The 25,453-nt window shown below is 44.2% G+C and overlaps 2 protein-coding genes across 2 annotated transcripts in view; both read right to left on the bottom strand.

The window, feature by feature from the left end:
* The window catches only part of LOC113407767 (guanine nucleotide-binding protein subunit gamma 3-like), a gene marked incomplete at its 5' end in the record, with an annotated part of 10,089 nt that extends 4,128 nt beyond the window's left edge, over window positions 1-5,961 (bottom strand). Inside the window, 1 exon segment of the mRNA XM_026657836.1 lies at window positions 5,938-5,961. Within this exon segment, the coding sequence (XP_026513621.1) occupies window positions 5,938-5,961 (24 nt within the window).
* Window positions 5,962-6,280: 319 nt separating this feature from the next.
* Window positions 6,281-25,453, bottom strand: part of LOC112110727 (pogo transposable element with ZNF domain) — a 30,018-nt gene continuing 10,845 nt past the window's right edge. The window contains exons 4-10 of the mRNA XM_026657838.2: window positions 17,789-17,836; window positions 13,919-14,094; window positions 9,950-10,058; window positions 9,214-9,393; window positions 8,012-8,212; window positions 7,051-7,160; window positions 6,281-6,619 (exon numbers count right to left, since the gene is read on the bottom strand). Of these exons, the coding sequence (XP_026513623.1) occupies window positions 6,281-6,619; window positions 7,051-7,160; window positions 8,012-8,212; window positions 9,214-9,393; window positions 9,950-10,058; window positions 13,919-14,094; window positions 17,789-17,836 (1,163 nt within the window). The remainder of the gene's footprint in view (window positions 6,620-7,050; window positions 7,161-8,011; window positions 8,213-9,213; window positions 9,394-9,949; window positions 10,059-13,918; window positions 14,095-17,788; window positions 17,837-25,453) is intronic.

Genomic DNA, 25,453 nt, shown 5'->3' with positions numbered 1-25,453 from the left:
TGGTCCCTGATCTCAGTTGGGTGCTACCGTAATACACTTAATAACATTGCAAATGATTATTAACGACAGCACTGGGCCAGTCTGAGCACAGCTCGCTATAGCCTGTGAAGTGCAATCTGCAGGGAGTCACAGACAAGGAGACAGAGAGCAGGTTAGGAGCAGATCCCTCAGGTATTTGCTCCAAAGGGATCCAGCCCTTCTCCTTGGGGGATGCTCTGCTTCCGTGGGAAACTCTGGGACATTCCAGTGAATCGCCTAGTGCAGGTCTCCTGGGTGGCGTGGAGTTCCCCTCTGCTCTCAGATCCCTGCCAGAGAACCAGCAGAACAAGTTTTGAATGTAGGTCAGACCTGACCTCTCCAGTGGGAGGATGGGCTTGTGGCTTAAAGCACAGGCTAGGACAGGGTGCCAGGACTCCTGGGTTCCGTCTCAACTCTGGGTTGGGAGTGGGGTCTAGTGGTTAGAGCAGCAGCTGGGAGTCAGGACATCTGGGTTCTGGGAAAGGAGTGGGGAGCTAGTGGTTAGAATATGGGAGCTGGGAGGTCAGGACTGGTGGGTTCTGTTCCCTGCTCTGGGAGGAAAGAAGAGTCTAGTGGTTAGAGCTGGGGCCTGGGCAGCTGGATGCCTGGGTTCTGCCCCCACCTCTAGAAGGGAGCGTGGCATAAGGGCCAGAGCAAGGGGTGAGGCACCAGGATTCATGGGTTCTAATTTCAGCTCTGCCACTGATGTGCAGTATGACCCTGGGCAAGTCACTTCCCATCTCTAGGCCCTTCTGTTAAGCAGGGACCCCGCTACCCGCCTCACACAGGGTTTTTCCACAAGCCGCAGCCTTTACCAATGCTGTGTGACGAGCCGGCAGCCTCGGACCAAAATTAGAACGGCTCCCAAGTGACTCTGAATAGAATCACTGCAGCCATTCATAAACATTAGCTAATGAGTCCCCGAGGCTCGGTGCGTACTCCAAGGGCAATGCCAGCTGCTGACATTCTGCTGGGGGTAGGTGACTCGGGAGGGTAACTAAGGTGGTGTGGCCATTACTGGAAAGCATTGCGATGGCTGGTAGCTGCCTCTGCTAATTCGGGCAGCTGCAGCTGCCCATGCTATGGGGTCAGGCCCTGTTCATCCATTGAACTTACCATGGGAAATTCGCTCTGGAAGCCAGAAATCGCTGGGCTGGTTTTAACCCCCGAGCTGCCGGGCAGGTTTAGGCCAGGCGTGATTGGGTTTTTATGCACTCACGTCGGCTGAGCAAGGGGGGTCCCATTCCCAGTGGGGAGGTCCCATTCGCTGGAATCTCAGATCTCCTTTCCAAGCTCCCACCATCAAGATCAGATTTCCCAGAGCTCAGCTCCCATTTAGACACCCAGGGAAGGGCCAGGTTTTCAAAGGGGTTTAGCAGGCAGCAGCTCCCAGCATGGCTGGATGGTCCCGACGTTCTGAGCTCATTTCAGAGTCTGGTCCATGGGGCTGGATTGGCCCAGCTGGCTGATTGCTGGGCTGGGAGGTGCCACTGTACAGCACCAGCGCAGGCAATGGGAGCGTCAGTTTCCCCCCCTTCCCAGCTCATCCCGGAGTAACTCCTCGGGCGGAGAGGGAAGTTTGGCCTCCCATGCAATCCTTGGGACTCCCTGCAGAGCCCCTCGACAACAGGAACCGCTCTTCACCATGAACTGGGCTGAGACCCACGGAACTCATCTCACCCACAGGCCAAACGGACACAGATTCGAGTCTTGCCCGGGCTGGTAGCAATCAGCATCTACACCATCCAGATCACCAGCACTAAGGGCTCTAACTGCTCCTCCACTCCTCCACATGGCCGCTTCAGCAAAGGGGCCGAGGACAGACTAAGCTCCCGTCTCCCCACTAGAGGGGATCCAGGATGGGAATCTTCTCCGACAGAAAGAAACAGACTCACACATTTGTGCACTCCGTGGCAGGGGAGACACGGTTCAGTCTGGCCTGGGACTCAGGAGTCCTGGGGTCTAATGACTTTGGGCAAGTCGCCCCTCTGTGCCTCAGTTTCCCCATAGGTAACAAAGGGATGGCGATCATGACCGTGACCTCCTTTAAAGCACTATGAGATCTACTGATGTCAAGTACTTAGATGGAAGCTAAGTATTATTAGGAAACGTTATTGTTATTATCAGGCTCTTGAGGAGTGTGATTGCATTATTCATGCCTCAGAGGGTTCACAGACATCCGAGAGCGAGTTAGACTTGTGACCCAATCCTGCCGGTTGTCCTCGCACCTTTTATAAGGGCAGAAAGTGTGTGGTTTGTGCTCTTGGCCAGTTTCCCTTCCCTCCTTCCCAAGCCAAGTAGTCATGCTGTCACTCACCCCAGAGTGGGCTGCATTTCCATGGCTATGGGATTTTTCAGAGGTTGCCATCCTAACAACACACACACAAGGGTCAGCTTCACACAGTGAGAGATGTTACAAAGCAACTGTGGTTTGGTGCGTTCCTAGGCTACAAGGTAGGAGACTAAATCACCATGGCCTCATGTCACCTAAACACATATTTAGATCTATTCCTATTCAGCAAAGCATTTAAACATGTGCTTAAGTCCCATTGGGACTAGACTCGACCCATGAAGTTAAGTCTGGGCAAGTCTTTGCAGAATCAAGGCCTTAGCTCTGTATTCTTCAGCATACAGCATTTAACAACAAATATATTGAAATACCATATAATAAAGCAATCCAAAGACCTCAGAGACCCACCACTAGCCAAGCATCTTTATATTTAGCTATACATCTTCCTATTCAAAAAGAAATCCTGAGTTTGAGAAGGAGCAGTAGAACAGTCCATCTCATCTATGTCTCAGTCTCTACTTACTTTCAATGTGCCTATCAACCTGGTATACGAACTCAATATTACTACAGATCTGCTGCCACATCCAGCCTTACACAGGAACAAGAGGGGGAATATATAGTCTCATTTGCCTCTACTGTCTTGTATTTTAGATTGTAAACTCTTTGGGGTATGGGCTGTCATTTAATATTAATACAACTCCTATGCACAGTGGGGTCCAACCTTGTTGATCTTTAGGCACCACCGCTCAGTACATGTGAAATCATAATATTCTGGCACTTGCACATTTCCAATTCACTTTGCAAAACTCTGACAAGCACGAGATCCCAATGAAAACTGCAGCAACAAACATTACATGGGGAGGTAACCCAGCCTTCAACATTGTGGGAGCAAATTCCTATTAAAGGTGAAATTTTCAAAAGCATCTAAGTGACTTAGTGCCACTTAATGCATACTGCTCTAGGTGTCACTTTCAAGAGACGGACTCCTGAGGCGCAGATCCTCAAGGGCATTAAGGCACCTAAGTCCTCTGGGCCTCAGGCAGTTCAGTGTCATTGAAAGTCAATGGCACACAGGCACCTAAATCACTTAGTCACCTTTGAAAATTTCACCCCGAGCTGAGAAAGAACTAGGGACGCCGGAATGCCAATTTAGCAGCGATCCAAAATTGCAAAACTGCTGAAAGTAAAATACTGTGATCCAAAATACAAATGAAAATGCATACCAGAGACTGCAATATTCCTACCAACCTCCACCATTCAAATAATTAATAACTCCAAAGTTGATGAAATAATAAAATAATGAAACTACAAATAATAACAACCAGCCAAACATTGCTGCAACCGCAAGTCAAACCAGCAATTTAGGCTCTGATCCTACAAACCTTTACACACCTGCTTTAACTCCACTCCTATCTGCAGCTTCACTGAGTTCATTAGGGCGGTTCATCCAGTGATTAATTTGTACCAGCGCCTGCCAGGGCTAAGCCCCGGCACCTCTAGGTAGGGTGACCAGATGTCCTGATTTTATAGGGACAGTCCCAATTTTGGGGTCTTTTTCTTATATAGGCTCCTATGACCCCCCACCCCATCCCAATTTTTCACATTTGCTGTCTGGTCACCCTACCTCTAGGCTTAGCAGTTCATAGTGCCGGCACCTCTGTGCTTGCTGCATCAGTTATGAATGTAAAAAAATTCCTTGAGCCCCAATACCTTTTTCATTACAAATTAAGCATTATACTCATCATAGTAAAGTTAAGCATGCGTGTATTTGCAGGATCTGGGCTCTATTAGTGTGCTTAACTTTACACACTGTGAGTTGTCCTATTGAGTATTACAGCACCAGGCAGTGTGGTGTAGTGGCTAGCGTGCTGAACTGGGGTTGGGAAATTTGGATTTTATTCTGGGGTGTGCCAGGTGGCCCAGTCACTTACCCTCATTTCCCCCCCCTCTGCAAAGTGAGGGAAATGATACAGCCCCTTTAGGTCTACTGATGAATAGTACTAGATAACAACTTACCCACAATGCCTATAACATGTGCAAGTCTTTGCAGGATCGAGGCTTTAGCTGCTAAAAATACTTCCCAACCCCAAAAGTGCGGAATGTATGGTTAATGAAAAACAAACCAAAACTCTGCCCCCTCGAAAAACAATTACAAACACTAAAAACGGTAGAGTTTCTAATCCCACCGCCACCTTCAATTACAAAACTGGAGCCAACAACAACAACAAAAAATACAAGGGGGGGAGGAGGGGAACTGTTCCATGGAACTGGGAATGGCTGAGCCATTACAAACATTGAATCTATCTCCCCTTGTAAGTATTTTCACACTTGCTTCTTATCAAACTGTCTGTACTGAGCCATCTTGATTATCACTTCAAAAGTTTTTTTTCTCTTACTTAATTGGCCTCTCAGAGTTGGTAAGACAACTCCCACCTGTTCATGCTCTCTGTATGTGTGTATATATATCTCCTCAATATATGTTTCACTCTAGATGCATCCGAAGAAGTGGGTTGTAGCCCACGAAAGCTTATGCTCTAATAAATTTGTTAGTCTCTAAGGTGCCACAAGTACTCCTGTTCTTGTTCCATGGACGGTGACCAAACTCCCCTGAAAAACTGTGGGTAACCCCCCGCCCCCCACTAATATTGCAAAGTTTATGGCTACTGAAGAAACGCGATTAGTGCAATATTGAAACGTGCACAATTGTGTGTTTTTGGCCACAACTCCCCTCTGAGTCCCTACAGAGCCCAGGGACGCATCTAGGCTGCGTTTATGTCACGTGCAGTTTGTCTGCCTTGTGCAACGCCCCCAGTCCGACTGTCCCAGCGGCAGCCTGCCTGAGCCCCTTTCTGATCAGGCAGTGAAGTAGCCACCCCTGCAGAGCGCCTAGGTTTCTATGGGTGTCCGGGGTCCTTGCGTCCTAGGTGACCAGATGTCCCGATTTTATAGGGACAGTCCCAATATTTGGGACTTTTTCTTATATAGGTGCCTATTATCCCCCACTCCCTGTCCTGATTTTTCAAACTTTCTATCTGGTCACCCTACCCACAATTCATGGCTGTCGGGCCTCCTGGAGTATCAGCTCCGCAGCTCTCCCAGTAACTAGGGCACAGCAGTGCTGCTCTGTTTCCTCCTGGACAATGACCATCACAGATAATGGCCGGGCCCGACCCGAGCGCCTGCCTCTGCCCAGCATTGGCGGCCCCCCCGAGCCTCTCTCTTGTTCCCGGGCAGGGGGTGCCTGTGAAGCACACAAGGGTGCTGGGTGGGTGACTGGGGCAAGGCTGCCAGATGACAAGCTCAAGGCACTCAGTGGGCTGCAGAGGCGGAGGGTGTCAGTGGAGGCTGGATGTGGCACCTGCCTGGCCCCTTCACCCTTTTGCTGGCCCTGCTCCCTGCTGAGGCGAGGGGCTGCGCACGCTCCACGATGCCCTCTCCCTGATAGATGCGTGGCAGCCATGCTGCATGCTAGACAGCCCTTGCCTGATTTCCCATTTGATCACCCTGAGGGGACGATGGCTCACCTGCCTGGTGGGTAAAGTGGGAGGGAGCACTATCAAACTCTATACGTTGATAGTGGGGAGGGCATAATTTAAAGGTTCAGCCATCCCCTGAACAGCTCAAGTCATACACACACACACACACACACACACACACACACCCCTCCTGGAAAGCAGCAAGAAGTGCTAATAGTGGGCCGCAGTGCCTACTGCAGCTGCAGGAGGGCCTCAAGGAAAAATGTTTGGGAACCCTGTTCTAGCCAAAAGAGTTCTGGGTTCAGTTCCCAGCTCTCTGTCACTGACTCATCGTGTGATCATGGGCAAATCATTTCACCTCTCCGTGCCTCTGTTTCTGACTTACCTACCCTATAAGGGGGGCTTTGGAACTTAATTGATTGACATAGTAACTCACTTTGAGATGTGCAGATGCAAGAACTGCGAGGTATTGTTATAGGGGCATGTGGCATTCCTCTTACCGTATATTGTTCTTTAGCCTCTTGGTGCAGTGTGGACACCGGAAGGATGTTGGAACCTTGGGGAAGTTCAAAAGCTGAGTCACTTTGCCACCATCCCTGCCATAGTAGAAATCATCTACCAACATGATGAGTTTGCTCTGGGACGAGTCACCTGCATTTTCACTTTGCTCTGGAGCTTTAGCGGGTGGAGACAATGCAGGGATAGGTGTGGAGGAGGGCGGTGAAGCAACAGCTGCAGTTTTTTCTGGAGATGGAGGCTTTGTAGGCTGAATATTTGGTTCAGGTTCCAGGGATTTTCCTTTCTTGAGGAATTCAACCATTTCAGGGCAGCAGTACTTCAGGAAAAAGAAAAGCCACACTAATGATTAGATTGTACGTAACAGTTACTATATCACTACACATACAACGTGGGCTGTGACCTCATTGGTTCGCACAAGCTAAGCAGGCTGGGCCTCATGAGAGCTGGGATAGGGGCCCCCCAAGCAACCTTCAGGAAGTCGTGAGGTGAATGCTCTTCCCTCCAAGTCAGTATGGCTGGGTGAGACTGGTGCTAGGAGGGGCAGTGCTAGTGGAGGGACAGTCCTTTCTAACAAGATATAAGACAAGGTCCTGCCTGCCTGGAGTTATTAAAGATCCTGTGGCAGATTTTCCATTCCCCCATCAGATCGTCCTACCCTTCTGTGGGGGAGAACACTGTTCTTCAGTATTGCCCTATACAATCAACAGTACTGACTAATGAATTCTTCGTCTCAGAATGGTTACTTACACACATATGTCCTCTTAAAGCCTCAGTCACTCGAAATTGGGCATTGCATCTTGGGCAGACTTTCCGGCCACCATCTTGTAAATCAAATGTGGGGACAGGAGAAGAGCTGACTGTAATAACAATAACAACAATAACAACAATAATAAAAAAGTGGATAAGCCAGAACTGGAATCTGATACTACCCCTACATTTCAATAAAAACTTGGACCTAACTTTTGGCCCTATTGAAAACGATTCATTTCAAGAGCAATAACGTTAACTGCTAACAGGACTTGAGAGGAGAGGTATGAAAACGTGCAGATTTATGACAGCTCATAGGAGATACACTGCACACTCAGCATTTCCCAGAACACAGTCACTAGTGTCCTAAGAACTTCCTGATAAACATCTTGCAGCTAAAATCATCTTCTCCCACTACTCCAATCACACTCCACTCTCCTTGTATCCTTTCATTGACTTCCTCCCCCCATCCACATCAAGTTCAAACTCCTTGTCCTCACCTCCAAACCAGGGCAGAAGTCCAGAATCTGGATGGCACAAAAGGTGGCTTAAAGCCAACTTTTGCCTCACTCCCACTGAGATGTGCCTTCTGTGCAGGAGAAGTAGCACAGAAGCTGCCCCTTTGCATGTCTGTAAAGAGCTCTGTATGCCCATGGTGATATGTAAATAATAATTCTAACAATGGTAGCATGTGCATTGATAACACTGAATACACAGTAATAAATACAAGGAGTAATCAGGAACTCACATGATAAATATAGAACACTCACTAGGAAAAACTTTAGGGCAATGAAGACATGAAATTCAACTGTATAGCTGTTTAACATGTCTGTTTCCCCTTTTATATGCAATCTAGATAACATGCTTAGTTACTTGTTTTCTGCTTCAGAAACTGAGTGTTAGGAACATCTTTAAAAGTCTGTGCTTTCAGCAGAATCTAGAAGGCTGCCACAGACCATACCTTTCAGCGATGAGGATGATGACTCTGAAACACTGGATCTCTGGGAACCATGTGCAGGGCTGCTATTAGAAACCACAAGTGGACCAGGGCTCTGGCCTAATGAAGGAATGGTATTCAGTGTGTTCACCAGCTTAGCAACCTCATTGCTGTTCTCTCCAGTTACTCCAGGTCTCTTCACAGTCACAAAGCTTGCAATGCTCACTGCCAACAGAAGGGACAATGGAGAAAAAAAAATTGAGGAACACAGGATCTGATATACCAGGCAAGACCCCTCATCTATCATGTCCTACATCCTGATATATCAGATCGGACTATGGCTCTAACATGTCCCCCATCATCTACTGTACCACATAAGACCATTAGTCCAGTAGTTCTGGTATCCTGACTCTGACAGTGATCAATAACTGATTCACCAGAGTTGTACAAGGAGGGTTGGGGGAGGACAACACTCTTCTGACCCCCTCCAGCTATCAGCTTACACTATGAAACACGAGATTTGTCCTGTGAATAACTATACATGTTATTGATTGTCATAAAAATTATCCACACCCCTTTTCTGAATCTCGCTGCAGTATTTGACTCTGACCTCCTAAATGTAATTACATTGTCTGGACCTCTTGCTGAAAGAAGCAGTATTTTTATTTGTTCTAAAAGTTGTTTGCCATTACTTTTGAACAATCCATCATTCTTGTATTATTGGACATCATAATAAAGGAATGACTAATTTCCGTTGTATCCTTCTTAATCTTAAAAACAGCTTCATATATAATGTTTCAAAACACACAAATAAGCAACACTCTGCGTTTCTTAGGGTCTTTCATCCGAGTATCTCAAAACATTTTATAAACACGAATTAGTTAATTCTCATACCCATCTGGGATATATGGAAGGATTATCCCCATTTTACAGATGGGTAAACTGAGGCACAGAGCAGTTAAGTGACTTGCTCACAGTCACGCAGTGTATCAGTGACAGAGTCAGGAATAGAACCCAGGACTCCCACTCCCATACTCTAACCACTAGGCCACATATTTGAAGATCAAATTATAAACACTTGAGTCCCACTGCTTTCCCATGGGAGGTCTTACCTAATTTGGGGTTAGTAGCTTGACTGGATTGCCCTGGCTGCTGCACAGTTAACTGTCCAAGTGTTGTTGGCTGCGTTGAAGTAGGAGTTGTGGAGGTGCTGGGAGTGGACTTACTTTGCTGTTGTGCCTGGGACTGTGGTACAGTGCTCCTGATGGTAAGCGTGGCCGGAATGACCGTAGTGAAAGTGTTGGTAGTGGGTCGGACCGGCATGGTTGTACCTGGTCTCACCTGGGCCATTTGAGAGAAAACCTGAGGAACTCCAACGGTTGGTTTAACAAACTGGGTACCTGGGGCTTCAAAAAGAACAGAAAACCTGGTTAGATCCTATGCTCCCACTTGATGTGTCAGATATCTAACTGCTTGTTTCCCAGCAGCATTGAGCTCCCACAACTCCCACTAACTTCAGTGGAGGTTATGAATGCTCAGTACCTTTGAAAATAGTTTCACTTTCCAAGATGAGTGAAATGCAAGAGGAAACATCAGAGAGTGAAAACTACATTTTCATATTCTTCCCTTTTTAGTAATTTTGGGTGGGATTTTCCAAAATAGCACAGTTTTCAATGGGACTCATACTCTTAGTCATACAGACCCTGATCCTGAAAACTCTTACACAAGTGCTTGGCTTTACTGCTGTGAGTGAGACTACTCACAGTAGGAAAGTGTTTGCAGGACCAGGGGCTTAGGTGCTTAAGAAAAATCCCATTCTTCACCGGCTACTGGAAACATAGATAAGGAAACAAATTTCAAGATATAATATTTTTAGTTTATGTTCCTTTAGTTGGATAAACGCTAAACAACAGATTTCTACCACATGCCAATTTAGTCTGTTTCAATGGATACACTGCTTACCTGGGACTAGGGTAATGGGTCTAACCGTTTGGCCTTGCTGTACGTTCAGAACAATTCCAACCTGATTCATTGTGTTTTGTACAGGCCGGACATTCCTTACTGGAAATCCCTGCATTTAAGAGGCAAAATTATTTTTAACATATTTATTTCAACAAACCAAAAACAGAGATAATCAGTGTGAAGTTTACCTATCACAATGTGGCGTTAGTTTCTGAATGGTCTTCCCAAATTACTTCTTTGAGGTTTGCTAGGTATGTTTAGGAGTGGAAGAGACAAATTCAGCAACCACAGCAGAACCAGTATTTGGTCAGTATGAAGTCTTTGCATCAATTTCAGTTGGCATTAGATCAGATCCTATATTTGCAAAGTCATAAATCCGATTTCTCTTCCTGTAAAAATCTGCTCAAAAAGATCCTCTAATCCCAATCCCACTCCCACCCACCCCAAAAAGGTAAAGGTGAATGAGGAATTTTCACATTGACAGCACTAGTCAGAGTAAGTCATATGAAGTGATCAGAGTGACAAACTGATATAAGTATTAGCCAAGGCTGGCTATTCTTCCAAGCATTTTTATTCTCAGTTTTCCACAGGGTGTTTGTGTGTTTGTTATTAAAATAAAACTAACAAACAGAACTGACTGATCCAAGAGCGCAGGCTCCTCTGGTGCCAGTCAATGGACCAGCATCATTCCCTTGTGTTGCCATAAGTACTGATAAAAAGGACTTTAAATGTAAGTGACAAGTATATCGTTACAGAAGTACTTAGAAGTACAAATATATTGTGGAAATACTACTTATGCATTTTATAGGTAAAAAATACAAGTGCAAGTACTTTCAATGCCTGTATTCCCTGGCCAATATATGAACAACTACCTAAATAATATAAGCACATAGTAGAAGAGAAAGAAAAAGAGCAACGATTAAACTTTATTTATATACACAAAAGAGAATGGAACAACAATAAAAAAAATCACTTAAAAACGTAAATAAATGTCCTTTCCATTATATAATTTTTTTATATATATTATGTACAAACAGCAACTCATTCGATGAAATGGGCATTTTCTTCAACAACAGTAGACTCTTGAACGTATCAACCTGAAGGCAGTTCCTTCTTGGCAAAAAGATTTGTCTAGCACCACCAAATAATCTTTCCACCGGAGCATGATTGGCAGGGTAGTATTAAATTTCATAAAAAGTTTAATGACTACTGGATATTTTTTCAGTTGATCAAATTCATGAGATGTATCACTGAGGAGTTGCATACCAACAATTCTTAAGTGGGAATCAGATGACCCCGATCATCAAAGCAGTAGAAATTAGTGGCATCTTTGGATGTTGTCGCTTGATCTGTAGGCTTTGGTAGGCTGTCACAACAAACCAGATCATGTAAAAAGAACTTCCTCTGAAATTTTTCTCTCAATCTGATTCAGCAGCCAACGCAACTTTAAAAAAAATCGTTGTAGCACAGAAACAACAACAAATGACTTTGCACTTTTGTTACTCACAGCTGCATCAAATGTCAAAATACGTCCAAACCTTTTCTATGGCCTTCTTTCACATTATCTACCAAGCAAGAATTGTATTTTGGAAAAAATGAGTCAAGTCCTGATTTTAGCACAAGCGTGGTAGGCAGAACCACACCATAGAAAGATTATGTTCTCCTCCCCTTAAGTTTGTCAAGTCCAGTGGCAATTGCGGACATCACCTCCAACAAGTCACCTAGAAATTCCAGCTCTGTGTTGGAGAATTTTGGAAGTGGGAGACGCTCTAACACAATATTAACTCTATCAGGCATGTTGTAAATATGGTGAAAGCTATTGAACTCTGAATTCCATTGCGTAGAGGTAGGTTTGGGGATTGTTTTTCCAAGCGTGTCATTCACAATCTCAGAACTCTTTGAACTCTGGTATGCAGTGTTGCTTAAGACAGAGCACTTACCCACCACACTTCTGAAGAGACACTTGTATTGAGAGTTCTTAGCAAGAGCCCTAGAAGCATCAGTAGTTGCTACCAAGTTCAGAGTGTACGAAAAACAGTCATATGTAGTGGAAAAATATGTGGTGGTAAAATATACATGAACAGTCAGCAGTATCGCTTGTCAAAACTTCATCAATACTCACATGGCTACATCTATCAGAACGTGGGGTGTCCACTTGTTTACTAGCATCCTCCTCCACTTTCTTATCAGCATCATCCTCCAACACTCCAGGTCCTGAAAACAGCTTGAAGGCTTTAACAAAACTGCTAACACTGTCTTTGCCAAGTGTTATTTTTATTGAGTCCAGATTAAACTATGAGTGGATCTGAGTCAATAGAGAAGTGATCTTATTGTTACCAATGTGTTCCAACAAAGTGCTGGAAGCCTAAGACTGCAGACTCTTGTTGGATTAGTAGTCAATCCAGTGACAGGTAATACCCATGTAGCTTCTCGCCTGACGTGTCCACACATCTCCAGTTGTGCAAACATAATGTAGAGATGCCAATTTGTTTTTTATGCTTTCAAGAACCAAGTTGTATTGTCCCAGTAGTTTAATTTTTATTTTTTCGGGTCACATGACAGCAGCCTTGGGAATAATTCCAGTAAATAAAGTGCGAAAGCCACACCCTTCAACAGTTGACAGAGTCAGCATATCACTAATAAAACTGAGAATTAGCGTGTCTATTTTTTCTTTGGACACTGCTCCATCACAGAGTCATTGCTGCAGAAAAGTAACAAAACAGGGGGCCTTTCACTTTGGGGTTTCCCCAGATGCTGTGAACAAGTCATCAATAGTTTGCTTGCATCCAAAGTCCTTTTCTCCATGGCTTCTCTAAAAAACAAATACAAATTATTTTATTTTATTCAGAGCAACTATGTATATATTAATTTGTAATTATTATTCTGCTCAAATACAAAAGGAAAAACAAATACTAAGTTGTGTATAAAACATACCATAAATACTGCTTGGGGTCTGCGTTTTACAAAAAACTGAATTAGAGTAAATATGGTATTTATGGCCTTTTCTGGCCTAGTAAATCACAATTTCGGGAAACATATCAAAACAGCAGTTCAAGAAATAATAAATATGTCCAACTGAGGGGAAAATATAGTGAGCAAAAAATGGAATGAACCATATTTAATTAATAATAATTATTTACCTGCATGTTTGGTGAAATCTGAGAACGCCTTCTGTTGTCTGTGAATTTTTGGTTTGCACAAACTACAAACTGCTTCAATAAAGTTCCCATCATCTTCAACAACATCTGAGAAGGAAGTTCTCACTACAATTGGCAACACTATTTTCAGACGCCATTAGTGACTGAAGAGATATTTCCAGATTAAAGAAGACTAAGAATATTTACAATTCAACAGGAAATGAAACAGGAAGTATAATCAATGATACAATGACTGGCCGTGGTGGCACTAGGCGGAAGCTGACAAAACAATTCCTTAGGCCCCAATTTCCCAATAGCCCCTTCAGCATTGGAGCATGCCCAGTACCTGGCAGGCATTTCTTATCCTACTCTGCAGGGTATGCAGCTACTGGGCTTGTTTTCTCAATGCAGCACACTGAGAGGTATGTGCCTGCCTGCTCTGCCCCCTCCCCCATACTGACTCACCCCTCCAATAGGCTGGACCTGTCGTAGTGACCAATCAGAAATGAAGAGGGCAGGGCCACCACCCTCCCTGGCTGGTGGAACAGCAGGAACAACAGAAAAAAGCCCATGGCAGCTGGAACTGAGGGCCTAAAGTGCCCAACCCAGGACAGTGGTTTCTGGGGACGAACCAGAATCCAGGACATTTTGAAAAAGAACTTGCAGATTTTTTTGATTTTTTTTTTTTTTAAGTTACTTATGATTTAGGTACCTTCAACAGCACTTAAATACAAGCACGAAGTACAGAATACATAAAAGTACTTAAGTACAGTTATGTAGAGTGCTTCAAAATATTTAAGAATACTTAAGTACATGGGAACAGAAAACTCACCTGTGTTGTTATGAAGATAGGTTGGCTGCTCACTGGTGAATTAGTAACATGGTTGGCATTCTGCATCACCTGAACAGGTCGTAACACTGGCTGTGTTACCATTGTGCCTAGCCCCGAGGTTGGGTTCTGGGTAAGGATTAGTGGCTGTCCACCTTGCTGAACAAGAGGGTTGCCAGCTGGAAGAAGAAAAACAGAAGTAGTCAAATAAGATCTGCTTATTTTACACACCTTAAATTTTTCACACTGATTCCTCAGTGACTAGTTTTAGCCTCCACAATTTGAATTAGTTACACAGAACACATTTTAAAATCTATTATCCAAAAGACCCACCTCTCCCATGCATCATTTTACTAGTCTGCACATCTGAGATTTTCAAAGCTGTCCAGGGAACTGGGCATCCAAATCCCACAGGCAGTTTTAAAAAATGTCAAAGATGGATTTCTCCTACCCCCCAGCATAGCTGTTGAACATTGCTCCGGCAGTGTGGTGAGACTAGAAAAGTCTCCGAGCTGACAAGAAGAGAATTCCCCTGGCATGCAGGTACTACTTCAAGGTGAGGTAAACTGTCACAGGACCTCTCACAAGCCCCAGTGTAAGAGGTGTGCCAGGAGTAGAACCACAATGCACAGCATTATAGAAATTCTAGGCAGCACTGCCCCCTAGAACAACCCAGTAATGGGAGGGCACAAAAGTGACCTTAAAGCCACCTTAGCCCCTCTTCCTGCCCCTGGACAGTGCTTGTATGTGCTGCACATCCAAGAGACACAGTACACAAACTCACTTTCAGCCTTAATATACAGAAAAATTATTGAGCACGTTTGGATCACACTAGAGCAGGGGTCAGCAACCTTTCAGAAGTGGTGTGCCGAGTCTTCATTTATTCACTCTAATTTAAGGTTTCGTGTGCCAGTAACAAATGTTAACGTTTTTAGAAGGTCTCTTTCTATAAGTCTATAATATATAACTAAAATATTGTTGTATGTCAAGTAAATAAGATTTTTAAAATGTTTAAGAAGCTTCATTTAAAATTAAATTAAAATGCAGAGCCCCCCAGACTGGTGGCCAGGACCCGGGCAGTGTGAGTGCCACTGAAAATCAGCTTGCATGCGTGCCATGGGTTGCTACCCTTAGAGTCATGAGAATATCCTAAAATACTTTAAGGCCTTTGCCCCTTCAGTTCAGAAACTCACTTTTTAAAAAAAAAAAATTAAAGAATGGTAACTCTTTTTTTGCCTAGCCTACATGCGGTGCTTAAGTCTGTGACAAAGATAGTATCTTGTGTCCTTTGAATTCAATATCCTGATATTACATGGTATGTGAAATATTCCATCACAATCCCTTTGGTCTCAAAGAGTTATTATGCACCTAATGGGTCTCCTTGAGGGAATACCATTGCCTGTTACTATTATATGCAGTGCTGGTTTTGCTACTCTCGTTATAGTTGCCTAACACTTTCCCTTATAAAATGGCATTTTCAGTTGCAGTTAATTTTGCAAGATTTTGACTGTCCAGGCTAAATTTTTCCATGACAGGTGTCTGCCTCAGGCTGAATTTTCTTAGGAAAGTTTCAGCATAAAATGGTTCACCATTTCAGAGAGAGAGAGATTTAAAAAAATATATGTTGTTCTACTTGTTAGAAAAATTCTTACAGTGTTTTGTTGAGAAGTTCTAACATCTATTGGCTATGTAGCAGGAACTTTATATTTGCCAGAGGGATGCCCTGGTGTTGAGGATGTTTCTTTTGCCATCCCCATGAAAAAACACCCAAATTTGACTATCAGCATCTGAAAATCTTCATTTGCACATGCTCAACAGAGGTTTCCTAAAGGACCCCCCCCAGCCTAAGGGGAGGATCCACAGGGCCTAGAAACCAAATAATTCCAGGGGACAACTAATGAGATAACAGGGACGGGAGTGAGGTCAAAGGGTCAAACAAAGGGAACCTGACGGGGACACCGAGCAGAGAACCCCGGACAGCACCCACTGCTCCTCGAAGGCGCCAAGGGAGCCAGCGGATGCCGCCCAGAGGAACTCTGCCCGGATGAGTGAGCGGATGGAGGATCGGAAATAGGCCCCACAGTCACAGGACACCTCATCAGCCAACCTCCTCTCCCTGGTTTTATAGATGGCCGTTTTAGCCAGGGCCAGGAGGAGGTTGACTAGGAGGTCCCATGGCTTTGTGGGGCCACGGATGGCTCAACAGAGGTTTGTTAGGCACTGACTCCATTATTCTTCAAAGATTCTGTCTGCACCATCCCCATACAGCTCCTTTATGTCAACCACAGTGACCATGCACCATTCCCAGAGTGCAACTAAGCATGCTCAGTCTTAGGGCTGCAGGGAACGTAGGGGCTTAGCAGGACTGTCCCTGCAACTGCCCCTCCTGGCACCCAGAGGGCTGCTGTGGCACCAGAACTGAGAACAGGGAGATAGTTTCTCCTGTGCGCTCAATGCTTCTTCAGTTGGCACCCAGGCAGCACGAAGAATGGAGAAGGAATAGGAGGAAACAACCTGACTGCACAAAAGAAAGGGGGTGGGAAGGAGCAAGAGAAGGGAGAGGAAGACGGGGCAGGCTAAGGGGACAGATGCCACAGGGAACTGGAACAGAATGAGAGAAGGACATACTAGGAAAGGGGAAAATAGGGCAAAAAGGTCTTTAACCACTGAAACATACTCTGCTACAGAACCTGCAATAGACCTCAGGATTCTTGAGTCCTATCATACCTCTGTTGCCACTAAATAGCAGTGAAACTCACTGTCAAATGTGCATCTCATTATCCTCCATGTGGGCTAGCCATCTGGGGGAAATAAGTCTTGTTAACTGAAGTCTATGCTGTGGACCTAAAGGTGCCAGTCTTGCTGATGACCCATGTGGGGGTCAATAAAATTCCATGTGATGGAATTTCTGTTTTGCAGTTTACTTGTTTTGTTTTAAGCTTAGGAAGTTAAATTAAAAAAAAAAAAAAAAGTTATGTCAAAAGAACATTGTGGTTGCAAAGTTCAGCATGTAAAAGTTAAATAATGCCCAATTAAGGTTGCACAGGCAACTTTAATTCACTCCCCTTGTGCATATACATTATGATACAGACTTTAATTACATGATCACAGAATATATTTTCCACAGAATCTCTGCCTCATTCAGTGAACAGACTAAAAGGTGCTCTGGGAATGAATCAAGGTTGTGTAACAAATGAGGCCGTGTCATCTGTATGAACCAGCCTCATTTGTTGCAGAAGGTTGGAAGGTGTGTAGTGAATGAAGCAAATGACTGAGAGGAGAAAGTGGGTTTTGTGCTTATGGCAGTTGAATGTAACCCTAGAGAACAGGAATCTATCCCTGCCTCTCCCACTGAGTTCCTGTCTGATACTGGGTAAGTCACTTAATCCAAAAACTTCTCACAAGTGCCCACTGGATCGTCCTCATTTTCTGGGTTCCCACTTTAGAACACCTGAGACCTGATCTGAAGAAGTGCTAAGAGCTCACAACTGCAACTGAAGTCAATGGAGCTGTGCTTTGAACATATACAGTGCTATAAAAAACACTAAGTACTCTGAATAAAAATCAAGCCTGTGGCATCTCAGGTTGGGCTCCTGAAATGAGTGGGGCATTTGACGATTTTGGCTTCAATCTGTCTCACATCCTCATCTGTAAAATGGGGGATAATACCATCTTACCTGACAGGGATATTGCAAAGATGAAATTCATTCACTAATGTTTATGAACTACTCAGATACCACAGTGACGCATTTCAAAGAAAAGCCCATGAGGAAATTTATAATATTGTATTCAGGATTTAAATTTGTGTGCAGTAAAAAAGGCATGGGGTCAGACATTAAATGATGAGGATAAAAAGAAGTATTGCATAGCTACCCATTCGGTCAGCAGCATTGTTCCTGTGCACTGATTGAGGCAGGGGTCCTGCAGAAAAAACAGTGTGATCATGTAATTAGAGACTGTATCAAAATGCCAAAATAAGATTGTATAGGTAAGAACTCGCCAACCCGAAACAAAGGAATTTTGCTGGGATCTCTTTTTAATGAGTATTTCATATAGTACCATTGGCAATTCAGTAAGAAGTGTTATTCTTCAAATCAGTACTGAACTAACATTAGCAGGTCTGTGCTCAAGGATATGTTATCTTTCAGAAGAGTTATAAAACCAAGGTCCTGAACAATCATGGTCATTAAAGATCCCATGGCAACATTTGTACAACAAGAAGAGTTAACAGTAGTATCTTGACCAAAATCCAACTAGAATAGAACGTTACATACCCTGCAGTAACTGTGGTTCTTTGAGAAGCTTTGTCCACAAAGATTTTGCTTTTAGTGGGCACACCCCATCCATGCAAGATAGGATTATTTTGGTCAGCAGTGTTAGTTGGGGCTATGACTGTGCTCCAGGTGCCCTTGCACCTCCCACACTCCCAAGCGCATAAAGGGCAGAGTGAACCCAATCACCCCTCAGTTTTTTCACCAACAGAGAATCCCACAGAAGTAGGAATTAGTAGAACTGGGCAAGGAGGGTAGGTTGTGTACTCTGTGTGGACAACACATCTCAAAGAACCCAGTTAATATAGAGGAAATAATCGTTCTTTCTTCAAGTGATTGCCCTGACAGATTTTATTCTTGGTGACTAAAAAGCAGTGTAGTTGTCCCAATGCTTGGAGGTGCATATTAGGAGTGCTACTTAAATAAATGGCTGCAGAACAGCCCTAATAAACCAGCATCTGATCTGGAAGCTTCTACTAAGGAACAGTGTCTTGTAAGTGTGTGGATTGGACACCATGTAGCTGCCCTACAAATTTCAGATAGAGACATTCCTCAAACAGGCAGCAGAGGTTGCCTGAGCTCTAATAGAATGAGCTCTCACCTTGCTAACTCTCAACATATCCTTAGGCAATTGCAAACATACCTAGGTAACCTCTGAGAGGATACAAGTTGTCCTTTATTTCTATCAGCAAAGGCCACAAATAGTTTGGGTGTGAGCTGAATGATTTAGTTCTAAGTAAAAGGACAGTGCCCATACTACATCAAGTGTGTGAAGTTTAACTTCCCCTTGGGCTGAATGAGGTTTGGGAAAGAAAACCGGGAGGTGAATAGATTGGTTTTCATGGAACTGAGAGACAACCTTGGGTGAGGTCTAAGAGTGAAAATGTCCTTATGAAACATCATATAAGGAGGACCAGTCATGAAGACCTGAGTTGCCTCTACCCTTTGAGCTGATGTAATGGCTATCAAAAATGCAGTCTTCATTGACAAGTGGTATAGTTGCTAAGAGCTCAAAGTGGGGATCATCAACCCTGCTAATACTATACAGTACGTCCTCGCTATAATGCCCTTCATAATAACGAACCTTCGGCTACAAAAAACCCGGTCCCTGAATCCCACTTCGAGCTCCACAACTGCAGTGGAGGCTGACAGCTCCTCCAGCCCTGCCACAGCCACGAGGCTGGAGGAGCTGTCAGCGGCCTCCTCTCCTCTCGCTCCTCCCCCCACTCCCCTCCGGGCAGCAGGGCTCTTTCACTATAATGAACCACTGGCTATAACAAACAAATGGCTCAGATCCCGACAGGTTCGTTATAGCAAGGGTGTATTGTACTGAAGTCCCAGGAGTGTGGGGCGCCCAAACTAGAAGAAAAGCCATGGATAAGGCCCTTCAGAAATCTTGCCACTGAGGGTGGGAAAATACCCTGTGACCCCTAGATAGGAAGGTGATGTTCAGATATTACTCCTAGATGGAGCCTTCTGGAGCTGATGGAAAGCCCAGATTGTTTCAGGGTTACCAGAAAGTCCAGTATTGGCGATTTGAAGGGAGAAAGCTGGTGGTGACGCCCAAACAGAAAACCGCTTCCATTTAGCTTTGCAATTAAATCTAGCTAAATATTTCCTGCTTTGTAGAAGCACGTTCTGAACCTCAGCTGAACAGCTTCTTTTGGTGGATATCATCTAGCCAGCATCCAGGCTGCCAGATGTAAGGAAACGGTGTCCAGGTATGGGAGCTGAATGGTGATGTCCCAGACCATGTCAGGCAGAGCGTCGGTGAAGTCTAGCATGCTGTACAATGTAAGTACATGTGTTCTGGAAGTCTGAGACATGTTCTCATGCATGTTCCTGCGGGAGTTTCACCTACATTTTGTTTGGAATCTCACTTGATGGTCATCTCTTGCTGATCTGGAGCCTAACAGTGCTCCTATAAATTCTACACTCCAAATCAGTGTGGATTTTTGTCTGTTGTCTGCCACTCGGATATAGTTTTGTAGGTATGATCATTTCTCATGCTCTTGCTGAAGTCGAATGTCTTGCTCGCCTCGCACCAGAGGTTAACCAGAATCCGGCCGTGTTCCTCTGCCCAGCTAGCAGTGTGCCTGTTGAAGTAAGGCTAGACTGTGATTCCTTGTCTCCTCACATAAGCTGTCACAACCTTGGTGAATGCCCTTGAACATAAAAAGAACATCAGGCTATACTATCCATTCTCAGCAATGGGCATCAAACCTGCTGCCTTGTGGAAACCCCAGTCTGTGGGGCAGCAGAGGACCATTTGTGATAGTATCTGTCTCCTCTTCAGTGGCTCCGAGGTCCTCCGTGGCCAACTGTAATATTGGATAGAGGAGTGCTTTATGAAGGATGGCTCTTGAAGTGACTGCTTCCTCCTTGGGGTCGGGATATAAATGCCTGAAGAGTGTAGTCACCCTTGAATCCTTCAAGGAGTAGAGAGCCTCATCCATTCCAGTGTTGAAAAGTTTGTTACCCTCAAAGGGGAGATCCTCAATTGTTGCTTGGACCTCCCTGGGAATCCCCAAAGACTGATACTATTACCTCCTCATGGCTACTGCAGCAGCCATTGTGAATGCTGTAGTGTTAAACATGTACAGCTCAACCTGTAGGGAAGTGTGGACAGTCAGCTGTCCCTCTGCCATGACAGACTTTGTGTTCTCCTGGGGTTCCTTGAGAAACTTGTTTATAAACTAAGACAACTTATCCCAGTTTAAAAAAAAATGTATTTCGAGATGAGGGTCTGATAGTCACCCTCATCCGGAGGCTAGCTGACAAATATACCATGCAGTTGAAGAAGGCCCCATTTCTTATCCTTTTTTCTCAGTGTGGACCTAGGAAGTCCCTGTTGTTTTGATCTCTCCTGAACTGCTGCCCCTACAAGAGAACCCAATGCTGGATGAAAATAAAAATACTTGAATCCCTGATCAGAAATGTGGTAGTCCTGGTCAGCTCTTCTGAATGTAGACAGGTTGGATATTTTTTGCAGGCTCCAGTAGCCCTTTATTAATGGGCATGGCAAGCCTGACTAGCATAGAGGGATGCAGAACATCCATGAGTTTGTGCTGCTTCTCTCATATCACTTCAAGGGCTACATCTAAGGTTTCTGCAATATTTTTCATCAGGTCCTAGAATACCTTAGACTCATCAACTGAGGCCAACATGGGTGAACTCACTGCCTCATCCAAGGCATAGCAGGCATCAAGAGTGCCCATCATAAATAGGCATCAAAGCATCACACAAGGAACAGGTCTTAAATCCTGGTGACTTAGATTCTACAATAATGCTAGTACCCCAGCACAAGGGGAGGGATGTAGGCTAACTTATCTAATTATATAGAAATAAAACCAATGGGTGCAAAAAAGAGAAAACTTCACCAATCAGATATTATACACAAGGCTAAGAAAAAAATGACAGAGTGTGCAGCGCAAGTAGACATTGCAGGGTTCCAACTCGCTGCCATGGGCAGTAAGAAGGAAGTGAGGGCCAGTTGGGCCTGCTTTTCCCTTTATGCAGTCAGATGGGGAGGTGTGAGGGCACCAAGGGTGACCACTGACCAAAAGAATCAGTCTCCTCCGTGTGTGTGTGTGTGTGTGTGCGTGTTCGTGCCAAAAGAATCAGTCTTCTGTACGGGTGTGTGTGGGGATCGGTGTGTGTGTGTGAAGCACAGCAAGAGTCCAATGTGTGTGGACAATCACTCGAATGAAATTATAATCTGCCTACCAAAATTCCCCTTGTAGTTTTAACTGGGCATAGTATTCTCTCTCACTTCTTGTCTTAAACTGTTGTATTTGCTGTATCCTGTCAGGCTGTTGTTGCGTATTAAAGATGGGGAAAATATTCCCTTATACTGTTTCAATATTTTAAGTGTGTAAAACACTTTGCTTCTTGGGGTGAAAAGTGCTACAAGAATGTAAATTATATTTTTATGTGACAGTGAAATTATTGAATCAAAACTGTCACACTAACGTGGAAGATGGACACCTACCACATTTTCATAAGAGCATTGCTTCTTTTTTTTTTTTTTAAATTAGGGAACCCTGTCAAAGCTGGCAGAAAATATTGGACCTTCTAGCTATATATGTAAACACCAAGAATTATTTAGGTGGGGCACAGAGGTAGAAGTAGGAATAATTGAAGGAAATAACAGGGAACATGTAGACTGAATGCCAATTTAAAATACTTGTTGGAAGTGAGATGTATTTATGAAAATCTCCCCAAGGAAAGTGGTGGAAGCCTAATCAATTCAGACATTTAAAACTAAACAGTAGGAAACAATCCTGCTCCAGCAGAGAAATGGACTAGAGGAACCAACAGATATTGTCCATCTTTAACTTTTGCAATTCTGTTATTTGATTCATGGACACACAAAGGCACCGCTGTCCACTCCACTATGTCCTTCTACTCCCCTTCTTCTGAAGGAGAGTTAGGCCATGTCTATACTAGTGAGCTTACGGCGATGCAGCTGTGATGCTGTAAGATCACTCGTGTAGCTGCTCTGGGCTGATGGGAGAGAGCTCCCCCGCTGACATAGCACTGTGCACCCTATCCCGTATGCCTGCAAAACGTATGTCGCTTAGGGTCCCCCCCCACACACACACACACACACCTGAGCGACATGAGATTTGCCGACAAAAGTGGTAGTGTAGACATGGCCTTAGAGTCTAGTACATTTTAATACTGAAAAGGACAACATGCCCATAAGGGAATTCCTTCACAGGGTTTGTTACTGTAGGGTCACAGGCCCAGAAGCTGACTTTTTAATCAACATGGTGGATCTTGTTTAAGAGAAGTTAAATTTTAGGTCTGCTAGCCTGCATGCAGCATTGAATAAGAAACAATAATGTATTGGCTAGGAGAAGATGGATGAGCTTTAATGGACTTCTGCAACTCTATTTTGGAATTATTTTTAATGAGTGTAAAGCAAAATGCAACAAGACAACCTAGGGATGTAAAGAACTAACTGCTGAAAGCTGGGATGGCTCCAAACATGGCTCGTTTCTTGAGCCTTCAATGTAGTCTGCAGTTTATAACAGGATTTGACCCTCACAGTTACTGGGCCAGTAGATATTGCAGGGATTGTAGAGGTGACAGATGTCCCTCTGGCACTTTGCCACTTCAGTCCCTTCTGGCAGCAAGCCTAAAGGGATTCCCCTGTGAGCCAAAGTCACATAATAAGAGATGGCATCCGCTCAAATAACACCACTGCTCCAGAAAGAAAAGTCCACATTCACAGCCAAAGAATTTTATTCTTATTGGTCTTAAAAGTTAATTGGCCGAGTTTTTCTCTGTTCTACCAGTAATCCAATTGATATTAATGGAGAAGTATGACAGCAACCAAAAGAAGAATGTAGCCTAATGTACGTAAACTAATGGGCTCTAGAGAGAGATAGAAAATAGTCATGTTTCTACAACTCCGTTCATCTCAAGGGATTGCAAAGCATTTCACAAACTTAAACTGATATTAGCAACAATTAAAAAAAATACAAAAAAAACCCCACCACCACCACAAAACTAAATTTAGTAGCAGTTAAGGTTGATGGACACATTCCATCCACTTAAAATCTTAAAAGAATGGAAATAAGAAGTTAAGACTTGTGCATTCCTTTCCACTTTCATATTGCCTACAGCGCTCGATAATGCACTCCAACACTCCACAAGACTTTCACTTCCATCTCCAACAGATACCAAAAAGCAATATATATCCCAACTTCATCAAACTCGCACTCCAGCACAATGGTCTACAGACAGTGGTCTCATATACTATTATATCAGCACATCGGACAGTCATACATTCCATGCATTTGGGATGTTATTCTGCCTCAGTACCATGTGATCATTGTTAAGCTTCCCCCTCAGCTTCTCCAGAGTATTTTCCTCTTACACACACCTCTTTAGTTAAAAGACTTTGCATCAGAATTCTGTAGTAGCCATAGTGTTACTTTTTAGGCCAAATGTTGGCCAAGAAATTGTATGAGCCCTCAGACTCACTCCTCTTTAGAGCAGGGCCGGCTTTAGACCGATTCCCCCGAATCAGGCCCCGCAGATAAGAGGGACCCCCGCGCCTTAGGCTCACCCGGCGGTGGTCCGCTCCGGCAGCATTTCGGCGGCGGGGTGTCCGCTCCGGGGTCTTTGGCGGCATTTCGGCGGCAGGGGTGTATCCACTCCGGGGTCTTCGGCAGCATTTTGGCGGCGGGGGGTCCTTCAGTGCCGCGGAAGATGTGGAGCGGACCCCCCGCCACCGAAGTGCCGCCGAAACCCTGACCACCGCCGGGTATTTGAATCGGGCCCCGCAGGTCCTAAAGCCGGCCCTGCTTTAGAGCATCCTGTGGCAACCATAGGTCCCAACATACAGTATTCCACCGTGATCTGAGAAGTAGGCAAAATATTTAGATGCAGCTCGTACGCTCCTGTGCCATTGCCATCCAGAATTGAACAGAGTTTTGGCAACACATGGAATGCTGCACACTATAATTCTTCATTCATTTCTATGTCAGGTAGCCTGTGACTGAAAGACAGTCTACAACACACACACACACACACACACACACGAAAAATAACTGTGTAGAATGATAGGGACCCTCATTTGGCTTGGCTCAGTCTATGTGACTGAAGTTTTTAATCTCTTCCTTAAGGATTAAAAGAAACAGAAGGCAGAGACATTTGCACAGTGCCAACTGCTAATGCATTTCTGTAAGCCAGACCAAAAAAACAAAAACAAAAAAAACCAAGGTCTTAGTTAACTGAGACCACACCTCTTCCTTTTAATATAACTGTTGGAGAGACAGATATGTAGAAATGTAATATCAGCTGTTCATGGCCAGGGCATTAACAGTACTGCAAGCATCTAATTCATTAGGAAGACAATTTTATATACTTCTGTGATTTACAGAACACATACTGAAATTTTCTAACTAGCCTGCAGCATTATGTTAGTAATCTTGCTAAGCCTCCAATGTTCTAGATGCCCAAAGGGTTTGCTTGACACATTCAGACTCTATGCAGCAGGGACTGAGAAAGGAAGAGAGAATAGTCAGGTTTCGTTTTCAGATGAGACGTTGGAGCTTTGGATTAGAGTATCATGGCAGCAGTTTTCCAAGATTCTTATTTTTAGACAGCCAAAAAAAAAAGGGGGCGACAAAATAAGAGTGTGTCAGACTTTGGCAGGACTATCATAGAATCATAATAATTTTAGATGTGACAAAAAACTATTCTAATTCAATTTCTGTGGCTCCAACCTGTTAGAAGATATTTGGAATCACTT

This window comes from Terrapene carolina, unplaced genomic scaffold (genome assembly GCF_002925995.2).
Source record: "Terrapene carolina triunguis isolate 2854851 unplaced genomic scaffold, T_m_triunguis-2.0 Scaffold359, whole genome shotgun sequence".
Taxonomy (NCBI): Eukaryota; Metazoa; Chordata; order Testudines; family Emydidae; genus Terrapene; species Terrapene triunguis.
This window is presented reverse-complemented; position numbering and strand designations above follow the sequence as displayed.